This window comes from Camellia sinensis, chromosome 3 (assembly GCF_055761805.1).
Source record: "Camellia sinensis isolate YWXY chromosome 3, ASM5576180v1, whole genome shotgun sequence".
Lineage (NCBI taxonomy): Eukaryota > Viridiplantae > Streptophyta > Magnoliopsida > Ericales > Theaceae > Camellia > Camellia sinensis.
The window spans coordinates 13,775,923-13,791,504 of NC_138963.1; the positions used below are offsets into that span (position 1 = coordinate 13,775,923).

General features: G+C 41.5%; 1 protein-coding gene across 1 annotated transcript; it reads left to right on the forward strand.

Annotated features, from left to right (window-relative positions):
* The first annotated feature begins 7,724 nt into the window (after positions 1 to 7,724).
* On the forward strand, positions 7,725 to 15,412 carry LOC114261630 (26S proteasome non-ATPase regulatory subunit 7 homolog B). The gene is given in 11 exon segments (XM_082919128.1): positions 7,725 to 8,069; positions 8,072 to 8,140; positions 11,707 to 11,799; positions 11,899 to 11,980; positions 12,176 to 12,272; positions 12,515 to 12,590; positions 12,824 to 12,882; positions 13,083 to 13,205; positions 13,320 to 13,377; positions 13,567 to 13,652; positions 14,431 to 15,412. Coding segments are annotated over 8 exon segments (615 nt in total). The 5' UTR covers positions 7,725 to 7,972; the 3' UTR covers positions 13,125 to 13,205; positions 13,320 to 13,377; positions 13,567 to 13,652; positions 14,431 to 15,412.
* Positions 15,413 to 15,582: the final 170 nt, after the last annotated feature.

Sequence of the window (15,582 nt, forward strand, 5' to 3'; positions counted from 1 at the left end):
TATAATTACTTTGTTAGCTAATAATATTATTTTTAAAATTACAAAAATTAGCAATTGAAGTTTGTTATGTTTTATTTATTTATTTATTTATTTTAATCTATAGTTACTTTGTTAGCTAATAGTACTATTTTTAAATTTTTTAAAAATTACAAATATTAGCAATTGTAGTTTTTACGTTCTTTCTATAACCTTTTTTTGTAAATATATAATTACTTTGTTATGAGTTATGATGGTAATTTGAACCTGACCGGATAGAGACCCGGCTCCCAACTCCGATCAGAACTGTTTTTTCTTGAAAATACCCCCGACGGGCAAGGGATGGTATTTGAAAATGAATCCCCAACAATTTTCGGGCCGGGGACGGTGATAGGTTTTCTCGCCCTGACCTCGGCCCGTCCCCATTTCCACCCCCAAACTGAAATTTCTATTATATCCCTCTATATATATATATATGTGTGTGTATGTGTGTGTGTGGTTTTTTTTTTAGGGATTTTTTGACTCATTGTTTGGATTTTTTTTTTTTGTTTTTTGGTGGTGTGGGTATTGTTTTGTATCTTGTTTGTCATGTTGTTGTTTGGATGTTTATGTTTGGACATTGTTGGATTATGCTTTTATATATATTTTTTTTATTTGCCTAAAAAAAATGAAATGGGATATGCAAAATTATAAAAAAAAAAAAAAAAAAAAGAGGACCGGGGAAACCCGATCTCCGTTAGGAAACGGGGGTGATGGGTTCCCCGCTAGGGATCGGGAACATGGAATTTTATACATTCGGGGGTCGGAGACGAGGAGTGTAATTCTCGACCCTGCCCCGGCCCGTTTGTCACGACCCAATCCCAGGGGGCTTAGAGTTGAAATCATGACTTGCTAACTTATTCTTATTCGTAGCAAATTAAGTTGCGCAAGTGAAAATAAAAATAAAAATAATTAAACAGAAATTTTACTACATTTTACTAAAAAAAAAAAATACATTTCTAGGGTTTTCATTATTTTATTATTCAGTGACCAGTCCCGAATAGAGACAAAAGGAAGCAAAAATATATTAAAAAAAAAAAAAAAGAAGATAAAATAGTGGTTTAACACCAGTCCATGAGCAGGTTCCATTTCGTGGGGTTATGGATTTCCCTTACATCTCGTCACCTGAAAGGGTAACTGCTATAAGCACACAGCAGAGTGAGAAATATTATACCAAGAGTGTAAAACAACCATGGATAATTAGTTAGGCTAAAACATTTGCATATTTTAATTTAAAATGACAATTTATTTAAAGTGGCAGAATACAGAAAATCATGTAAATAAATAATCATAACCACGGTATAAAACAGAACAGAACAGAAGTCACAGAAGTGACAGCCAAAATAGAGGTCAATGGATCCATGACAAACAGAGGACCACAAAATGGTCAAACAGAGACCAGTGGTTATTTAAGTACCCCAAGGTGTGGGACTCCCGTGGTGATACTTAAAAAAAAATAATTGTTTATAAGGTTGTAGTCAAATATATACTAAAATTTAAACAAACATATCCATGGATTTCCTTTTAAGTAAATAGAGTTTAAAAAGTAATCCACGTAACTGAAATGTTTATAAACATAACTTTTATTTATATAACTTAATAAATATAACTTGTATAAAATAAGTTATAGTAACTCAAAACATTCATAAAACATATAATGGTAAATTATTTGCCCCGGTGCTACCTCAGAGAGACCACTGCTGTCCGACTGGCCTCATACCAACAGAAAATGAGAACACACTACAACCGCAAGGTCCGACCGAGGGAGTTCGCTGTAGGGGATCTTGTCTTGAGAGAAGCAACTCTTGCTACCAAAAATCCGACTGAAGGTAAATTGGCAGCCAAGTGGGAGGGACCTTACATTGTGAAAGCCCGACCCCGACCAGGCACTTACCGACTTCAGGACATGAAAGGTCGAGACCTCCCCCACCCATGGAACGCCGAACACCTTAAACGTTACTTTCAATAAGCTCCTATTTTTGTATTGCTTAGTTATTGTATTTTCTTTTCGGGAAATTCACACATTCTTGATATTCCCCCACGCAATGTAACTTCTTGATTATATATGTCAGTTATCTATATGTTGTCTCAGTAACATTCTTATTTGCAGCATTAAAAGCCTCAGTCAGACTGAGCACTAAAAGCCTCAGCCAGACTGAGCACTTAAAGCCTCTGCCAGACAGAGCACTTAAAGCCTCAGCCAGACTGAGCACTAAAAGCCTCAGCCAGACTGAGCACTTAAAGCCTCAGCTAGACTGAGCACTAAAAGCCTCAGCCAGACTGAGCACTAAAAGCCTCTGCCAGATTGAGCACTTAAAGCCTCTGCCAGACAGAGCACTTAAAGCCTCAGCCAGACTGAGCACTTATAGCCTCAGCCAGACTGAGCACTAAAAGCCTCTGCCAGACAGAGCACTTAAAGCCTCAGCCAGACAAAGCACTAAAAGCCTCAGCCAGACTGAGCACTAAAAGCCTCTGCCAGACAGAGCACTTAAAGCTTCAGCCAGACTGAGCACTTAAAGCCTCAGCCAGACTGAGCATGAGCCGTCTTAGGCAGTCCGACCGTTAACACCCTCTGCCGGACCGAGCGCTAAAAGCTCCATCCAGACTGAGCGTGAAGCACTCGTCCAGACCTAACATGCAGGGCTCGGTCAAAGCCACCCATGCAAAACTTCATACTTGTGGAATTAACTAACACACTTAGTCACAATTCCAGGTCCAAGTCTTCACACCACTCTTTGCTTAGTCCAATTCTAAAGACGTTCTTATCATTTTATTACATTTCAAATTTCACTCTGCATTGTGGAGTTCTTAAATTTCACTATCATTTTATTACATTTAACTTTCTCAGGCCTATCATTTTATTACATTTTAAATTTCACTCTGCATTGTGGAATTCTTAACTTCACTCTGCATTGAGTCCTTATTACAAGCTTCAATTTCACTCTTATTAACAAAGAGTTCTACACACACTTCACCCACGCCTCATTTATCTAAGATCCACAAGCAGAAATAATCAAATAACAAACACAACTGAAATTTTATTCGTTCACAACTTTGTACAAAAGTTCATTACAGCAATTCATGTACAAAAGTTCCTTACAGCAATTCATGTACAAAAGTTCCTTACAGCAATTCATGTACAAAAGTTCATTACAGCAATTCAAAACAAAAAAAAAAAACAAAACAAAACAACAAAGTATCTTTTTCCCCTTCCTCCCCAGTTACTCCTCCTCACTGGAGATGAGGTCTTCTTCTTCAATGCCTTCATCTAGAGGGGTTTGGGCCACATCGTCTTTGCCAATTGTTACACTACTAAGGTCTAAGTCTGGGAACAGCTCTTCAGCTCTACGTTTGAACATCTTCCAGCCACTGTCCCAGTACTCAGCCATTTCGTGCTTATAAAAGTCTGACTGCTGGAAGCTCTCAATAACTTCTACTTCAGTTCTGCCTCCAGCGGTCGTCCTCGATGGGCCCGCCTCCCCAGATTCTTGCCTAGCCAGGCTACCCGCGACCGCGGCATCAACCGTCATCTAAAATTCGGCAGACCCTTTGAATTGCTCCACTGCTGCAACTCACAGATCGGGATAAGCCGCCCTTTCAGAGGCTGCCTTTGCCCTCTCTTCATCAAGCTCTTTCTGCAGGGCCGTCCTTTCCGACGCCGCCTTCGCCTTTTCCGCCTCCAATTCTTTCTTCAGGCTCTCATTCTCCGCCGTCGCCTGGACTCTCTCTGCTTCCACCTCCCTTTGAAGCCTCCATTTCTCCTCCACCGCCTTGGCGCGCTCGCCCTCCAGTTCCCTCTGGAGATCGCCCACTTTGCCATCCGCCTCATCCTTTTGCCTGACCAGCTCCTCATTACTGCTCATAGCCTCTTCATGTCGCTCGACCGCGACGGCGCAGGCTCTTTGGGCCTCGTCCAACTTCTTCTGCTCGCCAGCAAATTGGAACTCGAGTGACACAACCTGGCGGCGTGTGTCCTCCAACTCCGCCTTAACCGCTTGCAGCTCAGTGTGGGCACTCTCCCAACTTGCACTCTTCTTCTTTAACTTTGTAAGATGAGCCTTGGCCTCATCTGCCTTGAGTTTGGCAGCCCCCGCCTTCCTCAGTAGGGCCCCTACTAAGGTGGTTACCTCTATTTGAGCGGAGTATAACCCCCTTAGCAGTTCAACCTCGTTGAATCTGGAGGCCGAGCGCAAGATTGCCTCTTTTACAATCCCTACAAGGCGGTCTGCCCCTGCCCTAGCTGGGCCTTCTTCTCCCTCCAGCCACCCCGCCACCGCACGAGCATGGTAGATCGTCGTGGTCGCACCGACTCCTCCTTCTTGAGGTGCAAGACCCCCTGGGGCTGTCCCTCCCTCCTTGGCCCAGGGCCAGCAGCCTCATCCTCCACTTGCCTTTCGGGGGCGGCCTTTGCGACCCTGGCGGTGATCGCTGCCACCACTGGCACCACCTCCATGACCTCTGAGGCAACATCCACCACTTCTGGGCCACCTACCTTTCCTGGGGCCCCCTCCACTTCTCCCCCTTCAGCCCCCTCGGCCGCACTGGTTTCCTTCACACTCGTCTCCCTCCTCCTCTTCTGGGCAGACACTTCCTCACTCCGACTCACTCTCTTCTTCTTCTTCCCCATGCCCAGCGCCTCCATCTCCTTTAAGGACCTCTCCTTCAAAGGGTCTGTTGGGGGCGGCCGCGGCACAAAATCACCCAAGTTTTTCTCTCCCAAGGGTTTGGGGCGAGGTCGAATCCTTTCCCTCGCAACCGGTTTTGGTGGTCGGTCGGCCTGGGACTCTTTGAATTGTTGGGCTTTAGCAAGAATGGCCTGATCCTCCGCCTCCTGAGCCCTTCTCCTCGCCTCCAACTCCGCTCGGTCGAGGTCCCCACTACTTGGCTTTGGCCCCAACCCCGCCTCAAACAATGCCGACGGCTGAACGAGCTCGTCCCATTTGGCCTTTTCTCTCTCCCTCCACTCCTTCACCCTCTTCACCCTCCCCTCCGCAGCTACCCCCAGTTTCAGCTCCACAGACTTGATGGATACTTTCCAAACGGTGCGCGCTCCAAGCCCCCCATAGACAAGTAGAACCATCGCGGTCGCCACCCCTTGATCGACGACGGCAGACCCGCCACCAACCCCTTCCCCACTGCTGCCTGCAGAGTGACCCACATCTCCTGCTGCCCCGAAGCCTTATAACACGCAAAGAATTCGTCTACCGTCATGGCCTCCCCTCCATTTGCCTTCGGCCACGCACTTGCACAGGCCAGCAGGATCTTCCATGCGTTGGGCATTAGTTGCCTCGGTGCTACCTTCAGACGATTAAGCACATCCACCACCACTCGCGGCAGTGGCAACCTCAGTCCACCCTTCAGAGCATCCTCATAAAAGGAAAACTCTCCTAGCCTGGCGTCAGACGGCCTTTCCGTTGATGTCGGCCGTTGATGTCGGCAGCAATAACTCCACTTCCCTAGGGATTTGGTATTTTTCGCAGATAGCCCCCAACTCCGCCTCAGTCATTGTGGATTTGTCAGCCTTCGTGTGCCAATGATCTGGTTCCGCCTGTTGATTGGCTTTGGAGCTGCTATCATGGTGGAACCGTGGGATCGTACCACCGACTCCCCCACCCTCTTTGTCCTATACTGTGCCCCTAGCTCCACAGCATCGTCATCTCCAAGCGGGTCCACCTTGACAATCGCACTCCCTTCTTCGGCCATTTCTATGGTATGTTTGCAAATCGCTTCGGCGGCAGGAACAAGGAAATTGAAAAAGTGTTGCAGAGGTGTATTGTGAGTAACAAAGGAATTCGCACTTGGAATATTTTGATTTTTCGTACACAAGTAGGTGAATCGAATAATGCCAAAAATCCACGGTTTGCCCGTATTCCAAGGGTCCCAATTAATTTTCGCCAGTTTGAAAACTTTTCAAAATCATCCGCCAAAACCGTCTCTTTAACACCCATAATGACCTAACGTTTCGTTTCTGATCCAATGCCTAATCTTCCCCCCCTACGGGATGTGGCCACGTGTACGACCACGATATACTGTCCACTCCCCTTACCCTTCTTTTCTACTTCAAATCATCACTTGCCACGCCGCCTCTTGAGCCTCTCGCCAATCCGCTCGGCCTTCTTGCGCAGTCACCCCTCCTCACGGTCGGCCCCTTAGCTCGGCCTGTCCTCAATGGTCGGCCTTCTCGCGCGGTCGCCCCTCTTCACAGTCGGCCTTTTAGCTCGGCCTTCTCGCGCGGTCGCATCTCCTCCCGGTCGGCCCTCCGCTCGGCCTTCGGCGATCAGCCCTCCCCACGGTCGGCCTGTCCTCAATGGTCGGCCTTCTCGCGCGGTCGCCCCTCTTCACGGTCAGCCCTTTAGCTCGGCCTTCCCGCGCGGTCGCATCTCCTCCCGTTCGGCCCTCCGCTCGGCCTCCCGCTGGGCCCTCCGCTCGGCCTTCGCGCGATCAGCCCTCCCCACGGTCGGACCATCTTACGCTCGGCTCGCCAACTTGGCCGCCCATCCCGGTTGGACTCATCTTCCTCATGCATATTCCCTTAGCTGGTCTGAAGCTGCACTCGGGAATGGGGAACTACTGACATTGACAGGCCCACAAAGGCCATGAACCACTATAAGCAACCCGAGCCCATCATTCAGGGCCCAATGCATAACCCAGCCGATGGAGTCCAGAACAGTTGGAATCCAATATGGCATCAAGAACCAACGGCATTCAGACACGTGGCGGGTGAAGGACGAGCCACATCAACAGACAAAGATTTGCAAAGTTATTGCCACTGCACATCACCATTAATGCAGCCCATCACAGCATTTATTACGACAACACCTCTCCGCCGGAACAGGACCCCCTTACCCTGAGCAAGGTAAGCTACAGCATAGGCTTTTGGCAAGGAGAGCAGGTCGGAAGGAACAGCGAAATAATTGCCAAAGGATATAAGCGAACGTTGTAGACAAGAAAAATGTTAAGCTTTCTATCTCTAATCTTCTCCTATATACTCTACTTCTCTTCCTAACTTGATCGTCGGAGGGTTCACTGGGGGACTACCCCGTTCCCCATTGAACTTGTTTGCAGGGTATCCGGTGGGCTCGATCATTTGCGCTTGGGCTTGAGGAGCTTGGACCAGTTCGATCCATTCACCGGGGATAAACTATATCAACAACTATAAATATTTATGTGGTATTTAATTAAACATTTAGGGTGTCACACCGTTGCTATTCCTAGTTATGAGATGAGATTTTTTTTTTTAAAGCATAATATTTTTTTAATGTATAATTACTTTGTTATGAAATGAGATTTAAGAAAGTGATAAATATTATGAGAGAGATTTTAGGAACTTATAATTTAAAATTTTAGGTAATTTTTTTGTTTTGTTTTTTTTTTTGTTTAATCTATAATTATCTTGCTAGTCAACAGAATTATTTTTAGATTTTTTTAAAATCACAAAAATTAACAATTGTGGAATAAGATTTTGGAACTCTCACAAGTCTTCTCACTAAAAATTTCATCTTCCTTATATAATATATATATATATATATATAAATAAATAAATAAATAAATATCAAATTATTTATTTCAATATCACTTATAAGTACATATGTCATTTATTTATTTCCCTATCCGTTTAACATTACTTTTGTGCCTACCTTACCATCACTAGTCGCCGCCATTGGCCATGCTGGTATATCACCAACAAAAATCATGGATTAAAATGACCTCATAAGAATGGACATTTTATCAATTAACCCTTAATTAATGAGGGGGTAAAGTGCCACATTTCCAAAATTTAGGAGCCAAAGTACCATTAACCGTTTCTTGGGGGAGAAAAGTTCCTCTCTTGGAGAGAACTCAACCACGGCACAGAGGCAGAGAGGGAGAGGGTTTTGCAGAGCAAGACTTGAACTAATTGAACTAAATCGTTGGAATTGAGGTTATCATAGAGCAGAGCATTCAAGCATTCTTAGCAATGGATGTGATAAAGGCGCAGCAAATATCAGCGAGGCCGATCGAGAAAGTGATAGTGCACCCTCTGGTTCTTCTCAGCATCGTCGACAACTACAACCAAGTCGCGTCATCGGTGTCCTCCTCGGAAGCTCTTTCAAAGGCACCGTCGATATCTCCAACAGCTACGCTGGTCCCAATTTCTCTTCAGATCTTGAGCTTCTTCTCATTTCCATTGCTTTCTAGTCCCAATTTCACTTTTTGCATTCTATTCATGTATGTATGAGTACAGTTGAATGGAAAAAAAAACCCAACTTTTTCCCTCTATTTGTCCACAGAAGCACAATTTGGGTTTGTTTTATTGGGGTTTTAAGGCTGAATGGTACTAATTTAGATTGTGATTGGTCTTCCAGAGAAACACAATTTGGGTTTGTTTTATTGAATTTTTAAGGCTGAATGCCAATAGATTTTTGGGTCTACATCGTAAGTTAGATTTTGATTGGTTTTCTTTTGGAGGGAATGAGAGAAAATGATGGAAATAATGAGCGGTAGAGAGGTGAATTTTCTTAAATGGCTTCCTTTTCATGAGCTTTTTAATGAAGTTGTTTGTTTGTGCTCTTTCTTTGTGCATTAAGGTCTTGATAGTGATTTAAGGTTGTGAGACTTATTTTTGTTTTTACTTGTCCCAAAAGGTTTGGAACCCTGTATATAATTTGATTTTAATTTGGTTATAGTTGTTCACTGTGAAGGTTGCACATAGCAGTAGGGCAATATTATATGCTCCATAGGTCTACAAAGAACATTTTATATGCTAATTAGTCCTGGGCAAGTGATTTAGTTAGTTAATTCTATATATGTTGTAAATTATGGTTGTACTTTGGTTTATAGAATGTTATATCTTGTTGTGTAATGAGTTTAACAATATTTATTAGTGTTTCTAAATGGAAGAATCTCTCTCTCTCTCTCTCTCTCTCTCTCTCTTTCTCTCTCTATCACGACCCTATTTCGCCCCTAGTAGAATGCTGCCGTGATGGCCAGTAATCCGAGATTACCAAAGGCCAACTTATAAAAATTCACACACAATCAGAGTATACATATGGGGCTTACATGTGCGGAAGCAATAAATTTAAATCTAAGTAGTCCATAAGAGCTGTGCATAGATAAAATGAAATGACATACATCTTAACATGGTTTTACAACTTGAATACAAAATAAAATGGAGTACATATTACATTTTGATCAAAAGGCTTCTCAAGCCGAAATATACAAAAGAAATGAATTACAAACTAAGAAGCATAATCTTCAAGATGATACAAAATATGAATCAAAACATTTTGCACATAACATCTTAGGCGTCACCGCCTTCTTGTTCGTCACATACATATATATAAAGGGGAGGGTAAGCTTGGATACTCAGTGAATGATATTAGAAATAAAGGTTTGAATGAATGATATCCGATATCTTTATCAAAACAATACATATCATAACTTGTAACAAAACATGGGATGAATCAAGTTCATCAATCAAAGTCTTTCAAAACTTCTTGGATGTTAATAACATCTACATAATACCAAAAGATGATATTCCGGACAAAACAAGGGAATAACCGTCCCGGAATCGAAGCACACCCGTTCACGACCGTCGGTGGCCGACCCAGAATCGGTTAAACAACCCACGCGGAAAACCTTCAGTGGCAAAACAAGGGAATAATCGTCTCGGAATCAAAGCACACCCGTTCACAACCGTCGGTGGCCGACCCGAGATCGATTAGACAAACTCACCCGTACAAGACCATCGGTGGCAAAAGAGATATCTCAACAAAGGTGCTACATAGGCTTAACGTCCCCTAGCACGAAAGGACGTTCCAAGAATGTCATCAAAACAAATATAATACTTGATACAAAAACTAGGGATAATCATTCATACTTGAACAAATACTTTTCCAAAACGAAACAAAGCAAGCTTTTATCAAAACATTGTAACATAGCTTTATTAAAAATACCACTCACATAGCTCTTCGGGTGTAGGGATTAAGGCAGGGATCCAAGACCTACAAATACATAATAAAAGTCCATTGAATGCACTTCAAGAAGACAAGAAGGAATGCTCAAAGATGGTTATGAAATGCACTTTCAAAACAAGCTTTACATGAGGGAAAAGATCCCGGCATTTCTTTCCAAAACCAAGTCAAGACAAAGCAAAACATGTACTGGGAGTTAAAACACTATTTTTCTTCTAGGAAAAACATGCTGGGTACCAATCAGGTCTTGGAATGGATGCACAGAGATGATCTAGGCTAAAATGACCCAGCTGGGTGAACTCAGGAGGTCTTGGCCGAGGTCCCACACCTCTTGGCCAAGGTGTGGTTACCTAGGCTTCGGTGTGCAGCTGCCTGCCGAGGTGTTACAAGGTGATGGCAAGAGTATACCATGGTCGGCCTAGGTGTGCAGTAGCTAGCCTAGGTGTGCATGCAAGATAGACTAATGGTGCAAGTGATCATGCAAGGTAGGCCAATGTGAGATACGATGCTTGGCCTAGGTGTGAGATCTAGGTAAGAGTGGTCTCGGTGACCACACCTAAGGAAAGGTGAAGTCTGGAAATCTGGGTTTCCTCCCTTGAAGAACATGAACATGAAGAACATGAATGCTAGATTCATAACTTTTATTCCAAAATCTGAGATTTCATGGTATGAGTTCAAAATCATGGACCTAGGTAACCATACTTGGAGATTTCATGAAAACAAACAAAAAAATGTGGAACTTGTTACAAACTTTCGTATCAAAACATGGTTTTTCTTCAAGAATAAAAGAACATCATTTTCTCTTTCTAAAACCAAACTTTAAATCAATGCATGACTTATGAATCATGCTAGATCATGCAATGCGAATAGATCAACATAAAGAACGACAAGAGTAAATCAAGAATCTAACCTCAAAATGCAAATCCAACGGTTCAAATTCTAAGGATCAAGTTTGGAAATCTAGCTCTCTTTAAGAACTACTTCCTCTTCTTCCTAGAGCTTCTCTCTCTACAAGGCTAGGATATGACAAAATGATATGGGTTCTCAGCTAGTACCTGACTTAACCCTCTGCTAGGACACGTGGCAACGCCGAATTGGATGTCCTCAAAAAGGTGACAGAATGACAAGACAAGAGTATGACAAAGTGTGTATAACAAGCAAGGTGACAAGGGCACTCTAACAAGGCGATGACCTCAGATCAAAACATAGGCTTCGGGCAAGAAGGTTTCGATGATCTCGGCTAGGAAGGATAATGCTTGGTCTAACTGTGCCACACCTCGGTGTAGATCATACCAGTCCAGGAACAAGATCACTAAGTGCAAGGATCAAGAATGTTGGATGCCTAGATGATAACATCTCGGCTTAGATGATAAACATCTCGGCCTAGGTGATGAACACCTCGGCCTAGATGATGGCATCTCGGCCAATATGCCAAGGTGAAGGTGAAGGTCAATCGAAGTGATTCTAAGATGGTCCTAGGTGTAAGAGGTTCAAGGGTGTGACCTAGGCTACACACACCAAGCAAGGAACAAAGCATACAAGCAATACTCAAGCAAATCACATAAGCACAAAACAAGATAGGGACTTTTACTTTAGGCAAAACAAGTCAAAGTCTACATGTACAAACTTAACAAGGCAAAATCATATAAATACTCATGAACATGACTAAGACAAGAATGTGGGTTATTACACTCTCTCTCTCTCTCTCTCTCTCTCTCTCTCTCTCTCTATTTTGTAGTTCCTTTTGAAGAAGATGATAAGGATCCAAGCATGTGGTTTCTTGACCACAATTACCATGAGTCAATGTTCTCCATGTTCAAGAGAATAAATGGTACGTGTTTCACCTGTAGCGGCAAGAATCAGTCGTACCTTTACTTTGTGAGGGTGTTGTGACTAAATTGCTTTTTATTAACTTGTGAAATGGTCACAGCCAAGGAGCATGTTGTGGGTTGGTACAGTACGGGACCAAAGCTGCGAGAGAATGACCTAGATAGTCATGGTTTTTTTAATGAGTGAGATAATTAATCTTTCTACTTAAGAGAAGGTGCTGCTTGTGCAAGTAAAATTTTGTGTTTGCAGTTTGTTATCTTTGTTTTTCTTATCTATCCAATCAACAAATAGCTTGGCAATCCCCACAACAACTCTCTCTGTGTTTCTTTTTATTTCCATGTATCTCCCTTATTGTTTGATGCCTTTGGTAATTGCAGTTATGTTCCAAATCCTGTCTTGGTCATAATAGATGTCCAACCTAAGGACCTTGGAATACCCACTAAGGCTTACTATGCTGTTGAAGAGGTTAAAGAGGTAAATACCACTATAGTAGTTTCAGGGTTTCTTGTCAAGCTGTTGTATATAGTTGATCAGATATGTTATATTGAGCTTGGATATAAGAGATCTGTTGCTAAGATATACTTGATCTAGAATGTCTATTGAATAACAGAGAGAAACTGATAAAAAAATCACAAAGTTTGTGACCCTGCTATTAGTTGCTGAAATCCTTTATCATGCTGAAATTGAACCAAAGTAACAGTCACTTATGGTTGCAGAATGCTACTCTGAAGAGCCAGAAAGTGTTTGCTCATGTACCCTCAGAAATTGCTGCTCATGAAGTTGAGGAAATTGGTATTCCTTTTTCCATTTAGCTATTTGTTTCCACAAAAACTGCAGAACATGCAATCTGCTTTAGATGTTGAATGTTTTTATTTGATAAGTATATTTATTAATGAAACAAAATATATATTTTTTTTGATAAACATATTTATTAATGCAACAATGAGCACAAATTGCATACACGGCGTATACAAAAGGAGTGGAATATTTGATCTTCCTGCTTTTTCCATTTCTCATGCCAACAGGAGTGGAACACCTGCTATGGGATGTGAAGGATACAACCATTAGCACACTTGCAACTGAGGTTTCTAATTTTGCTTATTTTAAGTTTCGTTGCATTTTTTTCTTTCACTCAGCTATAGTAAAGAATTGAATCTTGTAGTTTGACAATGTGTACTTTTTTTTCCTTTCCTTTAATTTTCTTGCTTTGTAACTTTATGGGTATTTCAACTATATTCGATCAAAAGGAGAATTGTGAATAACACTTACCTTTGCACTTGCTAGGTTACAGGAAAACTTGCAGCCTTAAAGGGTTTGGATGCATGACTACGAGAAATACGTGGTTATCTTGATCTTGTTGTTGATGGCAAGCTTCCTTTAAATCATGAAATCCTTTATCATTTACAAGTAATCTCCTATATTGACTTGTATTTATTTCTACTTAGAAAATGGAGCCTTTGTTTAACATTTAATATATTCTTTCTTTGCACATTTCATATATGAATTTCTATAAAACTGCAGGATGTATTCAACCTTCTTCCAAATCTGAATGTGGCTGAGCTAATCGAGGCATTTGCTGGTAAATATTTATATATATTATAAGAAAGAAACCAAATATGTTAAGTAGGAATGTAAAATTGGCCTGCTCAGCCTGGCTTGGCCTGAGTTTAAGCGGAAAGCCAGTGGGCTCTGTGCTGGACCAATTTCCAAAAACCCCCGTCTAGGCCAGCCATCTTACATATTGTTTGTTCCCCCTTTGTATTTGCAGTGAAAACAAATGATATGATGTTGGTCATATATCTTTCCTCTTTGATCAGAAGTGTGGTAGCACTCCACGACCTGATCAATAGCAAGGTAACTTTTGCTCTCCTCAACACAAATGTCATTTTGTACTTAATTCATGGCTTTATTGGTACCTGATAATTAGCTTAATGTATAGATTATATGTTGGGTATCGTTAAAAATACAAATTACTAGGTGGTCTTTTAGGCGCTAATAATTTACATATTTATTTTACGGGATAAACCAAATGTAGAAGGTTGAAATCAGCCTGCCACAGGTGCAAGAATGCTGCCTCCACATCCTGTTTTTATAATGATCGTCGCTCAGGTGTCGTGTGAGCTTATAGTCCATTTGGATCGAGTGATTTGGTGAGAAATTACAAGAATTGAGGAGAAAGTTAACTCTTCTCATATTTGGTTTATAATTTAGGTGAGAAGTGGTGAAAATTTGAGAGAAATAGAACTCATTTATGTAATAGGTTGTGTATTTTTTTTAATAATACCGTGATTGCTCAGTAAATAAAAAAAGAAAAGAAAAGAAAAGAAAAAGAAATACCATTCATATCCCTATATCACATACATTGTTTTCTTACTCATCCAAACATGATAGTGAGAAATCACAATCATTTCTACTCTTTTTCACCAAGATGAGAGACGAAAGTCATTTTTCTTTTCTTTTCTCACCCCATGATCGAAACACGGAGTGTTAATGTCAGATCTTTCTCAACAGGGGTACTAATAGATGGACTTTGGGAGTTTTCTTGATGTTTCAATCAGGCCCTCTTTGCATCTTTATAAATATTGGATGGGTAAAAGATCATTTACAAACATCCTCTTCTCCTATTCCCCAGATGCTTAACAAAGAACATGAAAAAGCTGAGGATTTGAAGCCTGCTCCCGTCCCAGCCAGCACTTGAAGTTGATTGGATTTTACTGGATTTCACACATGATAGAGCTCAAGGTGAAGCTTCCGGGGAGGAGGGGAATCTGTCCTACTCTGATGCTTCTCATTGATGAGAATTTTTGAATTTTTCATGTTGCAGCCAGAGACCATAGGTCTCCACAGGTCTCCATTCTTGATTCATCGCTGCTGTTGATTCATTATCAGTTGGTGAATTTTAATTTGCTTACCGGTCAATGTACCATGTTTAATGGCTGCAAAAATAATATCTTCTAATGATTGTTTTGTTCAGCATCTTGTCTCCTCTCCATCATCTTTATTGACCACAGCATTTTATTTTGTGCTTCATTCTGAGGATATGTTCTTTCAGTTATCAGTTGAACTATAAAGATCTATGTCAATTTGGAGCAATGAGATCTGTGAGGAAGAATAATCAGTCCTCAGATGGATTATTTGTCATCAAGGTGTCCTAGTCGACTGTCCATTTGCCTGCAGGCTTATCCTTTAATGAAAAACCTGTTTCTCGACAGATTGCAGTAATGGGTGGCTGAAAGGGCTCACCAAGGTGTATATCCCTTTTCTGGCTAGCGGTGATGTCAGTGGATATGACTTGGATCGTTCATATCCACTCCCTAGACTCGCAGAAGAAACATACCAAAGTTTGGATCCAATACAGCCACCAATTGGTCCCCCTTACACGAGCTCTTGAAATGAAGAAAGCTTCCAGTCATGGGATCCGAGATTTTGAGAAGCTCTCCCTTGATTTGTGGTAACTATGCAGCACCAATACTGCCTTAGAAATGATTTGGATTAGTTAGAATTGATATAATTGATTGTACTATTTATTAGTGTGAGCCAGTCTTATATATAATTGTCAAATTGGGATTCGAATCGTAAATTGAAATGATTTGTTGAAATGATATTATACCAAATCGCGAATCGAATCAAATTATGAATCATAAAGATTTGGTTTTTTAAAATTAGATAGAAAAATATATCTACATACTTATATATTAAATATATCTAATGAATATGAAATATTTAGATTTAAATTAATGAAAATATTATTTTAAATAATGATCATGTGGTTTAGGTAAGAAGT